At 37.2% G+C, this 14422-nt stretch overlaps 1 protein-coding gene across 2 annotated transcripts in view; it reads left to right on the plus strand.

Moving 5' to 3' along the window:
• Positions 1-14422, plus strand: part of tenm1 (teneurin transmembrane protein 1) — a 254688-nt gene that overhangs the window by 77338 nt on the left and 162928 nt on the right. For both annotated transcript variants that reach the window (XM_028458823.1, XM_028458824.1), the window contains one exon: positions 13346-13584. In XM_028458823.1, the coding sequence (XP_028314624.1) occupies positions 13346-13584 (239 nt within the window). The remainder of the gene's footprint in view (positions 1-13345; positions 13585-14422) is intronic.

Here is a 14422-nt window from a genome sequence, read left to right on the forward strand (position 1 = left end):
TAAGCGGCTTAAATTTCACTCCATGAAAAACAATGAGTTATTTATCTGCTGCATAAGTAATTATTGATCAGATAATTATTTAGCTCGGTTTCCCATTCATGAGGCTATTTTTTTTTAGAAAGAGCAGCTAGGTGCAAAGAATTAAGCTTGCATATTTGATGAGAGCTCGGTGCAGCAGCGGAGGATGAGATTGGCAGGCGGCCACAGAAGAAATAAGAGGTTTTAATAAGTTATGTGTTCAGCCATAATTAAGGTTTTCCTTCATTTTAAGGAAGAAGAAAGAATATAATTAGATGAATTGACAATTAGAATTAATGACGGGCCGGAAGTGGGTATCACTGGAGAAGTCAAGTCGTAGAATTGCATTGTAAATTACATTAGTGAACTGTACGTGTGAGATTTAAATTAAATTTCTTTTTTTTTTTTTCTTTTTTTTTTACCATAAACCAAATCTTTGCTTCCACTTTGTGCTTACATCATTCAAACCATTTTTTTGCTGAGCTGAACAAACCTTTTCCCAAAGAGAGATGTGATTATAAAATACAATTTCCTCTACAGTTCACTGTATTGGATTTTGCCTTTTTGTAGTAATACTCTTTTTTGCATTTGAGACCGTCACCTTCTAGTCAAACAAGTTTCATTTGACGATGTGTTATTAGTTCTTGGTTTCAAAATGTAATCTTATTCATAGTCAATGGAGTAGTGTCCCCTATAACACGATTCCTACGTTATTGGCACTTTTCGGGCTAGTTTTTGCTCAACAGCTCAACAGGTTGTCTTGGATTCAATATTCAATAGTTCTCACTTTCCTTTTTCACACATACACTGCTATTCTAATCATGTCATGTTTCCTCTCATCCTGGCAATGCTATCATTTCCATCACAAACGCGCGATCAAAGACTTATCAAGTATCTACAAACTTGACACGGTACCTTATGCTGACGGAATCCTTAAGCAACGCTGTGACCTTAATAAAAATGCCCCAAAAAAACGATAACATCTCCTTTTTGCCAAGTACCTCCATTTCCGTGTTGGATAAATCTGCATTGAAATGTATAGATTTTGTGTCAGAGGAGATTAAGTTTGTTTGAAGTGTGCATGGATTTCCTTTTCAGGTAGTCATCCGTTATGTTTCTGAGGAGGCCAGCTGGTTTAAGTGCAAGGATGCAGATATGGATATTCAATATATCTGACTCTGGCTTACACTGGGTGTGTTTGGGGGCGTAACAAATGTCAGGTCGGTAATAAATTGACTGATGACCTGCCCTCTCTACATCCCCTTATCGCGAAGAAGTGATACTAATTTGAATGTGCGCCGTGGTTGTACATTTACACGATTGACATCTACTCTTTCACATACAAGTGTTGAGCATTTGCATGTACCACAGAACAAAAGGCTTTCACCTGCACGGGATCTCTCCACACACACACGCACACACGTAAAGGTAGAAACAGCCGTGGGCCATGACTATGACCTCCCACTGTGGGAACTCTCATTTTCTTCCCGTCTCCAGGGAAATCTGCCCTCTGATATGAATTCAAAGTTTCCCGGGTGTTGCCCGTAGATATTGTCTGAGAAGATCAAAGAGAGAGAGAGAGACAAGAAGAACCGCAAAGCTTCCTTGAAAGCACCACAAAAAAAGAGATCCACCTTCTTTGACAAATGCAATTCCTTCACCTGAATTCTGATCCAATTGTATTCCAATGCACTACAATGAAAAGCCTGTGCTCAACTCAACCCATGTTGGACTGAGAAATCTGTGGACACTGCATTTTACTTAGTTTGTGCCATTTGGTTTGTGCCGGTTGTCTTGAAGCAATACTGCACTACAGTGTTTGTTCCTGTGTGTGTCTGCTTGTTTTTCCCTGTGTTTATCTCTGGCCTTTCAGAGCTGAAATACCATTGACCTATAGGTGTGTGGTTGGTCTATGTGCAGCCTCCTGTGTCCCTGCATGACTTATAGCCTTCAGCGCTGAATGGCTGGATGGAGAAAGAGAGGGAGCCAGACCCTGAACAATGGATGTCAACATTTCTCTGCTTTTGGGAAGCAATGGTTGACCTAGATGGCTTTCATTTAAATTAAAATATGATCAGTAGAGAACAAAAAAATAAGGTAACACGTGACTTGAATTTTTTTACATGAAGGCTGACATTACGCTGCCATTAATATGACATGATACCTGTCATTAGCGTGAATAAGGTGTCATGAAGGTTGTCATTAAATGTCGTTTATTACCCTAACCCTGACCCCAAACCAAATCAAAGCAATCTTTATTTATAAAAAAGCGCTTTTCATACAATAAAATGCAGCTTAAAGTGCTTTTACAAAGATAAAAATAAGTAAAACATCCACCTCGTACAAACCTAACCCTACCTAACCTTAGCTCTTCAATTACTTTTTTCATTTACAATTCCATTTTCAATTACCCATGTTCAATTACAATTACAGTGACCAGCATTATTTCCAACTATAATTATAATACAATTATTTTTTTTTTTTCAAACATCTGTTTATTGAAATTTACATCACATCAACATTTCTTACACAAATATGCATGTTTCTTTTTTGTTCTCTTTTTTAACAATGAAAAGTACAAAGTATACCCCCCTCCCCCCAATGAAAAAAAAAAAAAAAAATAAATAAAAATAATAGAAGAAAATACAATAAAAAATTTGAATCACTGTCATTTACAATTTGGATTTTTCAAAATAGTCGATAAAGGGTTGCCATATCTCCTGAAATTTTGATATGTTACCTCTGACTGAGAATTTGATCTTTTCTAATTGTAACAGATTCATCACCTCCCTAAGTAGCGCTGGATGTGCTGGTGGGTTTTTCTGCTTCCAATTTAGTAATATCATCCTTCGGGCTAACAGCGTCACATAGCGTATCACATTGTATTGGTTCTTTGATAAAATTGTTGTTGTAGCTTTAACCCCAAATACAGCCAACACTGGGTCTGGCTCGAGTCGAATATTAAGAACGCTAGATAAAGTTTTAAAAACATTAACCCAGTAGTTACAAAGTCTCGGGCAGTTCCAGAACATATGTGCCAAGGAAGCTGGGGCCTGTCCACATCTGTCACACAGAGGATCGACTGTAGGGAACATCTTTGACAGTCGTAGCTTAGATAAGTGTAGTCTGTGTAGAATTTTGAACTGTATCAGTCCATGTCTGGCACATACAGAAGAAGAGTGGACAAATTCTTGTGCTCTTTTCCATTGATTCTCTGTGATTTCCACTCCCAGATCCTCCATCCAAGCCTCTCTTAGGTGGTCTAGTGTTGTTGTGCAGTCCATTTGTGTTAAATTATCGTGAATCTTAGAGATCGCCTTTTTAGTCTGTGGTTCAGGCAATAACAGTGAGTCCATTGGAGAAACCAAAGGTTTGTTTGGGAAGGATGGAAATGTCTTTTTAATAAAATTTCGGATTTGTAAATACCTAAAGTGGTCTGTGTTGGGGATATTAAATTTCTCTTTTATTTGCTGGAATGAGGCAAAAATGTTGTCGATATATAAGTCATTGATTGTCCGAAGACCCTGTAAATACCAAATGGTATACAATTATTTTTTATCCTCAAAAAGTCAATTACAATTACATTCTCAATTACTAAAGTTCAATTACAGTGAATCACAATTACTGAGTCTGAAATAAATAACTTAATAAAAGTTAACCTTCCTTTTAGGATCTCATGATAATGGGTCCTAAATTAGCTGTAAAATGTACACACAAAACAAATATAAAACATCTAATTTATTTCCTATTTATTAGTTACCTTGTTAGACTTCCTAATCAATGAAAATTTAGGTTTTAATATTTTTGATGTGGGCGCCTGTGCCTTTTTTGTGTCAGTATACCCCTCAATTTATATATTTTTTAATGGTAAAATGTGGGAAAGCTTGATATGTGAAACATATTTTAAAAATTGTTAACGACATATGTTTAGAACTGTACATAGAACTGTAACATGGTTCCCCAGTTTTGCATTATATTATAATTGACAATTTTTTATAAGAATTTTTATGGCAATTAAAATTACAAAGTCAATTATCTAAACTCAATTACGATTTAATTACGATTACAGCCGCAGCAGATTTTTTAAAATACAATTACAATTATAATTACACCATAATTGTAATTGATTATCAACTACAATTATGATTGACCCCAACCCTAGTCCTAACCCCAGTAAATCCCTCCACCTAACACAAATAATGCCAACATAGCTCCAAAGGTGTCATAATTCAGTGACACTAAACGGCAACGGTTACATGATGTTTTTTTTTAATTCAGATTTAAAGTGTTTTGCTTTGTGTTTACATGGAAATAGTAATTCCCAAATTGAGGTTTATACAGAAAACCACTTCATTCAAATGTTCTTTAGGTCTGGGGGTTGGGAAGGGTTCTGATTGGACGGGGGAGAACGAGGCTTGTCACGTATATTGTGATAAAAACACACAACATACTTTTTCTTTTTGGCTCCATCATAGAAGACCACATAAGAACTGTTTTCTCTTTTATTTTGTTTTGTGGCAGCACATGACAGTAACACACGGTTTCACTTTGCTCCACGGAGCAGAAGAGAGAGCAGCGGAAAAGGGAGATAGAAGAACGTACTTTGGTAATTCAAAGCCAGCAGTTAATGCTGCAGCTGTTCTTCCTCCGCTATACAGGACGTAGAGTGAAAAAACAACTTTATAATGATCTGCTCATCATTAGTGAAGCTCTGGTGCTTCATGTCCCCTCAGCCTCGATGAAGCTGTTCCATTTGCCGACGTCCGTGTGTGTATAATAAGTCTGTGTGTGTGTGTAATAAGTTCGTCTGAATGTCCGCATGTTTCTTCTTCGGTCCATCCACTATTTTCATTATATCCATGTCTTCTAAGGCTTTTATTAAATAAAGAAACTGTCTATAGATACGTTAAACGTAGCCATAGCCCCCGGGACTATGGGTACGACCAATGACGTTGCCGGACCTTTTCTATATAAGCGTAATGTGCTTGTGTTTTCACCGTTTCAGGATGGTCGAGTGGTCTAAGACACCTGGCTCAAGGATTCTTATTTCCACTGCCATGGGTTTGAATCCCATTTTTGACAAAATATTTTTTCATTTTAACATACCTTTAAAAATTCATACATGAAAAAATGTTTTTAAAAAATTAGGGTAATTCCTGTATTAGGGTTAGGGTTAGGGATAGGGATACGGATAGGGTTATGGCTAAAATGAAAGGGTGAGTGGGGTAGGTAAAAATAAATTTATGTCACGTGATGCACCTATCGCATCACCTAAACTGGCCAATTAGAGGCGCTAAGTATGCATGGAGTATGCAGAACGACCGGGATTAACCTAAAGTGGAATTAAGTGTTTACAAGAAAGAGGAAATATTTAATTCGGAATTACAATCGGAATAAACCAGCAACCTAATTTGGATTTAAGTGTAAATCAGAATTAAATTAGCATTAGGAATTAAGCGTTTACAAGGTCAGTTTAAAGAGGAATTAACTTTTATTCTGCTTTAAAGAGGAATTAAAACTCCCATATAAACATGGCCAATGACAGCCTTCGTGACACCTTATTCATGCTAAAGACTGATTAATGTGTGTAATGTCAGCCTTATGTATAAAACTTCAAGAAAAGTGTTGACAAAAACTATAATTATTCTAAATTAAAATAAATGTCTTAAATTTTCCTTTTCGATTTTATATTCTATCAAGACTTACATTTTAAATGTATTTATTTTTTTTTACAATGCACTTGAAGGTCTACAAGAGCTATCAAATGAAATGTTTCCTCGGTGCTGAATATGATGCTAAGTAACAAGGGGTGATGGATATCGACTATTGGCTGAGATGTGATACAGCCTAATGTGCAGTGATGCTGTCAGTCTGCAGTCTGGCCCGACTTTAATGGCCTGTTCTCCAGGGGCCATTCAGAGACCTGTGTCCCAACGACAGTCTGTGACCTCACACCTTTTCTCTCCACGGACAGAAAACCACTCTAGCAGACAGCAAAGACATATCACAGTGGCACCATGTATTAACCCCTAGAGAACAGGTTGCTACCTGCAGCTATCAACTGGAAATCAAGAAGCTCCAAGCTTTGATGTTGTTTTCTATTGTTCGTGAGGATGCATACCCACATAGTGCAGAGAGTTAAGCAATTGGTCCTATTTTCTACTTCTACTGAGAGCGTCTTCAGTGTAGCGGTCTATTGTCTGCCACAGCCAGCAGTCTTTTTTCATCTTTTGATGGACGTCCACATAGCCGGAGAAGTCGGAGCTGCATTTTAATTGCTTGCCTAGATCCACTTTTCCAAATTACAAAGTTTCCCAGTGCTCCTACTCCTGCTTCCTCCTCCCACACCATCCAACCTCCACCCTCTATTATCCAAACACAATATAGATGAAATGCTAGCTAGATTAATTGCCCACAGCTTAGTTTCCTATCATCATTTCCCATCGAAAGTGTACTTTTTTAATGATGAAAATGAGCTTCATCTTTGTTTAGCTAATACAGCTCTATAACTTAAGTACTCTCTGTGATGATTTACAAAAGGAAGAGGCAAGTCATTGATCCAAGGCTGCCAGGCCTCCTTTATTCCCTTAAAAATCACTGTTGCCCTCATAACAGTTGCTTCTTATAATGTGGCTTTAAAACGTCACTCATTGATGAACTATTATAGATTTCTCTGACATATCCTACATTCATAAAACAATGTGGATGTCTGTACATAACATGTTCTAGAAGTTGTGGGTTTATTCCTTAAAAAACACAAAAATGTACAGTTTATTTTTTTTTCTATTTTTTTTTTTTTAGCCAGACTGCTGCTATCCTAAAACTTTCTTTGCAACATAATTTAAATCGAAAATGTCATTTTAGTGCACTGGGACTTCTTTAATTTCTCTCCTTGCTTGATTTTAAATCCTAGTATTAATTTTTGATGATGCTTTCCTTGCAAGTTTAATTAACCACTTGGATTGAGTGCACACCAAAACATTCCAACTTGGAGGAAATTAACAGTTTAGCTGTATTATGTACTTCAACTTTCAGGAGGACTGAATTTTGATATGCTGTAAAAGTGGAACAGTCTGTCCTACGTGTCATATCTAAAACCCGAGCCCGCCTGTATTCACCATTTAATAGGATAGCATGGGAGGGTCTCTTCTAAAATCTCCCACCTTGGGGGCCCTTTAAATGAGTTCCATTCAGGCGAACTTCAGAGAGAGGATGAATTCCTCAGAGTACGGATTTGCATAAATAGAATCAGTAAGATACCTGAAAAAAGGAAGTCATCTGTGCTGTGCTAAGCTAATTGGTAAAGTGTGGAGCTACTGTCCCAGATAGGCCTGTACTGTACAACTAGCGGTTGTTTCACACTTTGTGATATAATCTATTTTGGAAAGACACAGCTAATGGTTCCAAAGGTACCAGGTATACTTTATGGAACACAGGACATTAAAATGGGCACTTTCCTCACTACAATATTAATAGAAATATTTGATTGTTTGCAGGAGTCATCCATCCGTCTGACTGCAAACACCTCAGTTTAATAACTTAATCCAACGTTCAAGATTTTGTTACATTTTCCTCTCTTACCAAAAAGTAACTGAATAAAATGCATAATGTGTAGATGTTAAAGGGGGGTATTATGTAAAATCAACTTTTTCAAGATTTATATCATGTTACTATGTCATTCCCTCATGAAAAACATGCCTGGAGTGTTGCCTTGGCTCATTCATGTATGTTTGAGTAATCTTTAAAAACTCGACATCCATTTTAGGTGTAGATTTGCCTGAGTTCTCCTAGGAACGCCCCCACCTCCTAGAAACGCCTCTGACCTTTCGTCACCGCCCACAGCAGCACAGCGTTTTATTGCAAAACATAGCTTTATAATGATGTATGCAACTTTATAACAACATGTAGCTTCATAATGTAACATAACTGTCCTTAGCCAAACATCTGGCTCCAAAATGTAACTATTTATGTAGCTTTTAACATAAAATAAATTATTAATCAAACGTTTAGCTGTTGCTGTGCATTTTATGTTATACTTATGATTTCATTGCAACATAGTTTCATTATATATTACTGAATTGCAAAATGTACCTTCAACATTACGTATATTTATGTATTTACTTATGACAAGAAGGTTCGTCTTCAAAGTCACTTTCCGGGTCAGATACAGGATCAAATTCGTACGGATACACAATATCCTGCGTGGCCATTGTTCTCAAAGTGATAAAGTGTAGCTCTTTTCCAACAGTCAAATTAAAATGCACCAAAGATCGATATTAGTTTCAATGCGTGTGGAAAAGATGCAGTAGTATTGTGATGACGCCACAGGCAGGGTGCTGAAGGGGCGTGTCGGAAATTGTTAGCGCTTCTTAAAGAGACAGAGGCCTATTTCAAGGCGTTTAATACAGCCATGATGCGAGAGCAAATTTATTCATGGCAGTTATTTTAATTTACTGCATTTACAGACCAACATAAGGTTGCATCATCATTGTAGTGTGCTACAGAATGGTACTATGTGATTGAAAAAAGCACAATACCCCCCCCTTTAACTCTTATTAACAGTCACTTCATGATTCCATCTTAAAAATGGAGGTCTTTTGTTTCTGAATGTAATCTACATTCATTTTTTATAGCTTCCAACAATTCAGTCTCAAAAGTCACAAAACACCAAATAAGTAAATGCTGATTTGTAATAGCTTCTCAGTATACATTGATGTTAAACATGATTTTTTTTTAGCTGAAAAGAATTCAAAAGTCATGTTCTATTGATTTAGCTGGTAATCAGGTTATCTCGTGGCCACAACTGTACCACTGGTTGCGTGTGTTACGGGTCCCAAGGCTTACGGACCACAGCAACAAAAGGATTTTGGTTTTGGTGTCTGGAAAACACAGGTAAAGGATTCAGAGGAATGAAGACACGAGCCGCACATTTCTCTTCCCAGGTTTTCTCTGCTTTATTACATGGAATTGTTAAACTTTCACTATTCAACTCGACTTGTCTTTTTAACAATTATATGTCTTTCAATGTTCTTTTGTTTAAGTTACAGTCTGTTCAATACACAATAAACACAACAATATGGTCCTTCACACATTCCCTCATCAATTTCCTCACAGACATTAACCAGATATTTATTTTATCTGAAAGTGTATTTCAGTATCTATACTGACTTTATGGCTACTATGACATAGTGCCAAATATTGTGTAGTTCTTACCAATAATCCATATTCTTACTGTTTAAAATGTTTCCAGACTGACACATTTGACATAGAAAAATTACTATTAAACTCTTCACAGTTCTTACAAACAAACTTACCCACTGCTTCTTTAAGCTCAACTTACTGTAACCTATTTCTGCAGTGAACTGAAACAGTGTTTTCTTACCAAACTTATTACAAAAATAACTCAGAGCAGAATATTTGTGTGTTCAGCATCTCAGCATCCCAAATACTGTAAAAACATTTCACAAATCATGTTAATAACATGTACAAGAAGCCACAGAAACACAGATCACGGTATACGTTGCATTGTAAAATGGTGCGCCACGTGTGTCACTTCAACTTGCCGAACGGCGAGCTACCTCCGCTCGTAACTCCTTATTTACTGACAAAACACACTCACAAACCATGCCTAACTCTCTCTCTACAAAACATTTAGCTTTCAGTATTATTTCTGTGTGATTTTTAGAGCAGACTAACCTGGAAAACACAGGTAAAGGATTCAGAGGAATGAAGACACGAGCCGCACATTTCTCTTCCCAGGTTTTCTCTGACGGAAAACATGGGAAGAGAAAAGGGACCGGGTTGAACCATCACCTGCGCACATTAGTTCCGCTCTTTTCCTTCCATTGAATCAGTTCACGATAAACGTGGAGTTAATTATTTTTGAGTGCTTCAATGATTGATAAATCCCAATAATGGACTGTTTGGCTCCTCTACATTATCAAAATAAATTGCTGAACAGTACACACGCACAATATCAAAAATAATATCTTTCAGAAATAATATCTCTAAGAAATAATATACAAAAATGTGATTATACATTTTGAATGGATCACACAAGTAGAAAAGGTCTTCCAATACAATACCACGCTGTTATGGCATCCAGCCATTTTACAATTGTATTGACTACAGTGACCACAGAGGTGTACCAATATATGAAAGACTGCCAAAGTCAGCTGTTTAAAAGAACATACACACATGCACATGATGCAAACCCTGTCATCAATGTTGCACATAAAACGATTAGCTATCTAGTCTATCAATTCAATTAGTTATTTTAGACAAGCCCCCATTATGTGATAGATAGAGAGAGAGAGATAGAACATCAGAGTGTCCCGGACTAGTTGAGCCGTGAACCACAAATCAGAAACTGCCATCATCAGCAGCACGACACCTGACACTGAAAAAAGAGAGAAGGGCGAGGAGAAGGCACTGACTGCAGAAAAACATGATACATTATTATCAAGTCAGTCTTCCTTGGCCTTGGGCCTCACTCCCAGTGGCCTAGTTAACACTTATTGTAAAGGAGATTCATTTCTTCACATTTATTGGTAAGCTAACAGCGACTCCAAGGTCTGTAAATGTGACCGTTCACAGACGAGCCCATGTCTGCTCTAGCCGTTAGGTTATGTTATGATTCAGTTCTGTTTATGCGGACTGTAAATCATAACCAGCTACATCAGAATTTGAATCTTTTCATGTCAACAACATGACCAAAAATCTCCCTCTCAATCATACGCAGTAGAGAAAAAGACTTCTGATTGAGAGGTTGGGGTTCGATCCCAGTGCTATCCTATGTGTTGAAGTGTCCTTAGGCAAGACACTGAACCCTAACTTGCTCCCAATGGTTGATTGGCGCCTTGCATAGCAGCTCAGTCCAATTGGTGTGTGAATGTGTCAATAAGCTGACTTTAGGACTACTTAGGTGGTTATGAGGTGCTAAATAAATTAAGTCCATTTACCATTAATATGGCACTTTTTACACAACTATAGATACACCTTATAAATAAGAACCTTGTCGTCTCGATGGAGATATACTGTATATTATGTGGCTTAATATTAAGTTGGTGGGGATGGGGGTCTATGTACTGTATATATCATATCGGAAATGGGATTTTAAGTGTTTGATATATTCGCCATTTCTGATATGGGTTTCATTTAGGAAACATCCCTAAATCTAAATAAAACATATACCAAGAAAGAATCATCAGCATACAATCTAAAATAATAAAGAGCCACTCAGCAAAGCACCCAGCACCGCAGGTTGTAAAACACGCAGCAACCAATCTGCCCACCTATCTACACAGATCGACCTTCATCGCCATAACCTGAGATATATTTGTGTCACTGGTATGTCAGTGAGCCTTTTCCTACCTGCCGGCACTAAGCCCATGGTTTCTACCAAGGCGGAGGAGAAATAACAGGGATGGAGAGAGATAGGAGAAGACAAGGGTCGCCGTAACACCTGCCAGTTTGCACATTTCTCTTAATAAATCCAGTGCTCTAAAAAAAACAAAGCACATTTCATTAACATTGTTTGCTTTTCAGTGCCCCTGTCAACATTTTTATCATTTTTTTTTTTTTTTTTTTTTAATGAAGCATAAAATTGCATTTTGAATGTTAGGCTTCTTTGCCCCAACTTTTACTTTTCCCTTCCTTTTGTTTATGCATTCATAATTTCGCTGAGTTGGTTTTTTCTGAGTCTGACAGTGTTCACATTTATCGCCCAACCTCACACATACACACTCATCCGTAATATACACAATATGAACAAGTATTGAAAAGATTTTATTGTTTTACATTTGTCAAAATAAATTACGTTATTACTGTGTACAGTATGTCAAAGAATACACACCTGTGTGGGCAATTTAATAAGGCAAGCACTCTACACTCTCAAAGTCATTCAAAGTAATAATAATACAAGTACAAAAAAAATGCATTATAATCAGTATTTGGTGTCATTACCCACATTCCTTAAACAAGACGGATAAACAGTCACTGGCAAAATATTAATATTACATTGGGTAGAGCTAACAAGCTCAACACTGCACTACAAATGAATACTTAATGTCTGCTACATGATTCATCAGCACATGATTACATGAAGTGTTAGCCCCTGTGCTTCACTATGAAACCATGTATGCAGCCTTTGCGTGTCCATTGAAAGCCTTTTTTTTCTTACAAGGTTCTTGTTTTAAAACAACAGCGAAAAACATGAATAACTCTGAGTTATCTGCCAGTATAGTGATACACTAGAGTTGAAGCTAAACACATTATGTCCCTTTGCCCGCCATTGTCTGCTTTACTTTGATTGTGTCACCCGCCGTGTGTTTTGTCGAATCTACTGCTCGTTGATAAAGGGGTAGGCGGTGAAATACCTTTTATGAGATTAATCAAGTTGTTCATTTTAGTGACGCCACATGAGATAGCCGCTGGATGATAATAAATAGATGGTATTGTGTTCTTCTGTTTGAAGTCTACCACTGGGTTTATTAAGCATTGTAAATTGTTGGGAGTAAATCTGCCATCAGCCAGTACAGCAACAACAAAGTGCAGGGCTCTGCAAAAAAATAAATAAACATGCTACCTTTCGCCAGGGTTGGGGTCAATTATAATTGTAATGCGTAATTGATAATTAATTATACAATTTTGGTGTAATTATAAATGTACAGTAAGTGCAATTTTAAAAAAAACTGTTGCTGTTGTAATTACATTGTTATTGAGTTTACATTATTGACTTGTAATTGCCATGGAAATTATATACAAAGTGTCAGTTATTATTTAACGCAAAACTGGGGAACCAAGTTGCAGTTCTATGTACAGTTCTACACATACAGTATGTAGTTAAACAATTAATAGAATATGTTCCATATCAAGCTTTCACACATTTTGCCATTTAAAAAGATAATACTCAAGGGGTATACTGACAAAAAAAGACTCAGACGCCCACACCAAAAATATCAAAGCCTATATTTTCATTGATTAGTAAGCCCAACATGGTAACCAATAGACATAAGAAATTAGATGATAGATATTTGTTTTTAGTGTGTTTTACAGTTGATTGAGGACCCGTTATCATAAGAGATGCTAACAGAAAGCTAACATTAGAGGAAGATTTACTTTTACTAGGTTATTTATTTCATACTCAGTAATTGTGATTTATTGTAATTGAACTTTAGTAATTGAGAACCAAATTGTAATTGACTTTCTGAGGATGAAAAGTAATTGTAATTGTAATCATAATTGAACATGGGTAATTGAAAACGTAATTGTAACTGAAACATGTAATTGTCCCAACCCTGCCTTTCGCTCTGTGTTTCACCTGCAGACACTTTTTGTTCAAGCAAGGCTCCGGGTCCTCAGCGCTTCTGTCGGGGGCCGGGCAGGGATACCCCCTGACGTCTGGGACAGTCTACTCACCTCCACCCCGCCCGTTACCTCGCAGCAGTGTGACCAGACCACTGTTTACCTTCAACAAACCTCACCGCTGCTGCAACTGGAAGTGCACGGCCTTATCCGCCTCCCTCCTCACCCTCACACTGGCCCTGCTGCTCACATATGTAATCGGTGAGTAGCCCGTACATATCTCACATCAGTCATCTAAGTTTGAACCTGCTCCAGATGAATTCTCAGCTACATCGCTTAAACACACTGGTGAATAGCAAGGAGCAATCTGATTACAGAATAATTAATGGGAAAGAACACATTTTACAACCACCATCTGTGGAAGATCTTCTGTTGGTAATTAGTTGTCATGACCCGAGCTGTACAAAAGTGGTAATTATTCGATGATTATTAGAAACTTGAGCTTTTCTTTTAACCCATCTATCTATACGTGCATCCATCCATTCATTCATCCAACCATTCATTCATCCATCCATCCATGCATCCACCCATCCATCCAACCATTCATTCATCCATCCATCAATTCTTCCATCCATTCATCCATCCATCCCAGTTTTGTGGGGCATGGTCAATATCTTTTTATATCCTCCCTATAATAAAGTGTTTCTTACCCATCCTTAGGGAGGGATGCGGATGGTCACAATTATGCTATAAAATTATATAATTTATTTAATTGCAATAACAAAACATGCATTGCTGTCGTGAAAAGATTGCACTTTTTGTAGTGTTGACCTTTGCAGAAAAAGTTAAAAAAAACCTAAAAAAAAAAACTGCCTATGGTCTGTGTTTTTTTTTTTAAACACTGCATAATTATGAATTTTGTGCCGCTTTCCATATAGAAACACCTCACTATGTAGCATAAGTCGTATTATTCTTTATAAAGTTGCCAGGATCAAGCCTGTGAGGTCCCATCATGAAGTTCTGCAGCTTTAGAAAAATAATTTCTGTCAAAAGATTGAGGTAAAGCGAAAAGCTGCAACAGGCTCAGCGATTGAGATAT

This window comes from Gouania willdenowi, chromosome 10 (genome assembly GCF_900634775.1).
Source record: "Gouania willdenowi chromosome 10, fGouWil2.1, whole genome shotgun sequence".
NCBI lineage: Eukaryota > Metazoa > Chordata > Actinopteri > Blenniiformes > Gobiesocidae > Gouania > Gouania willdenowi.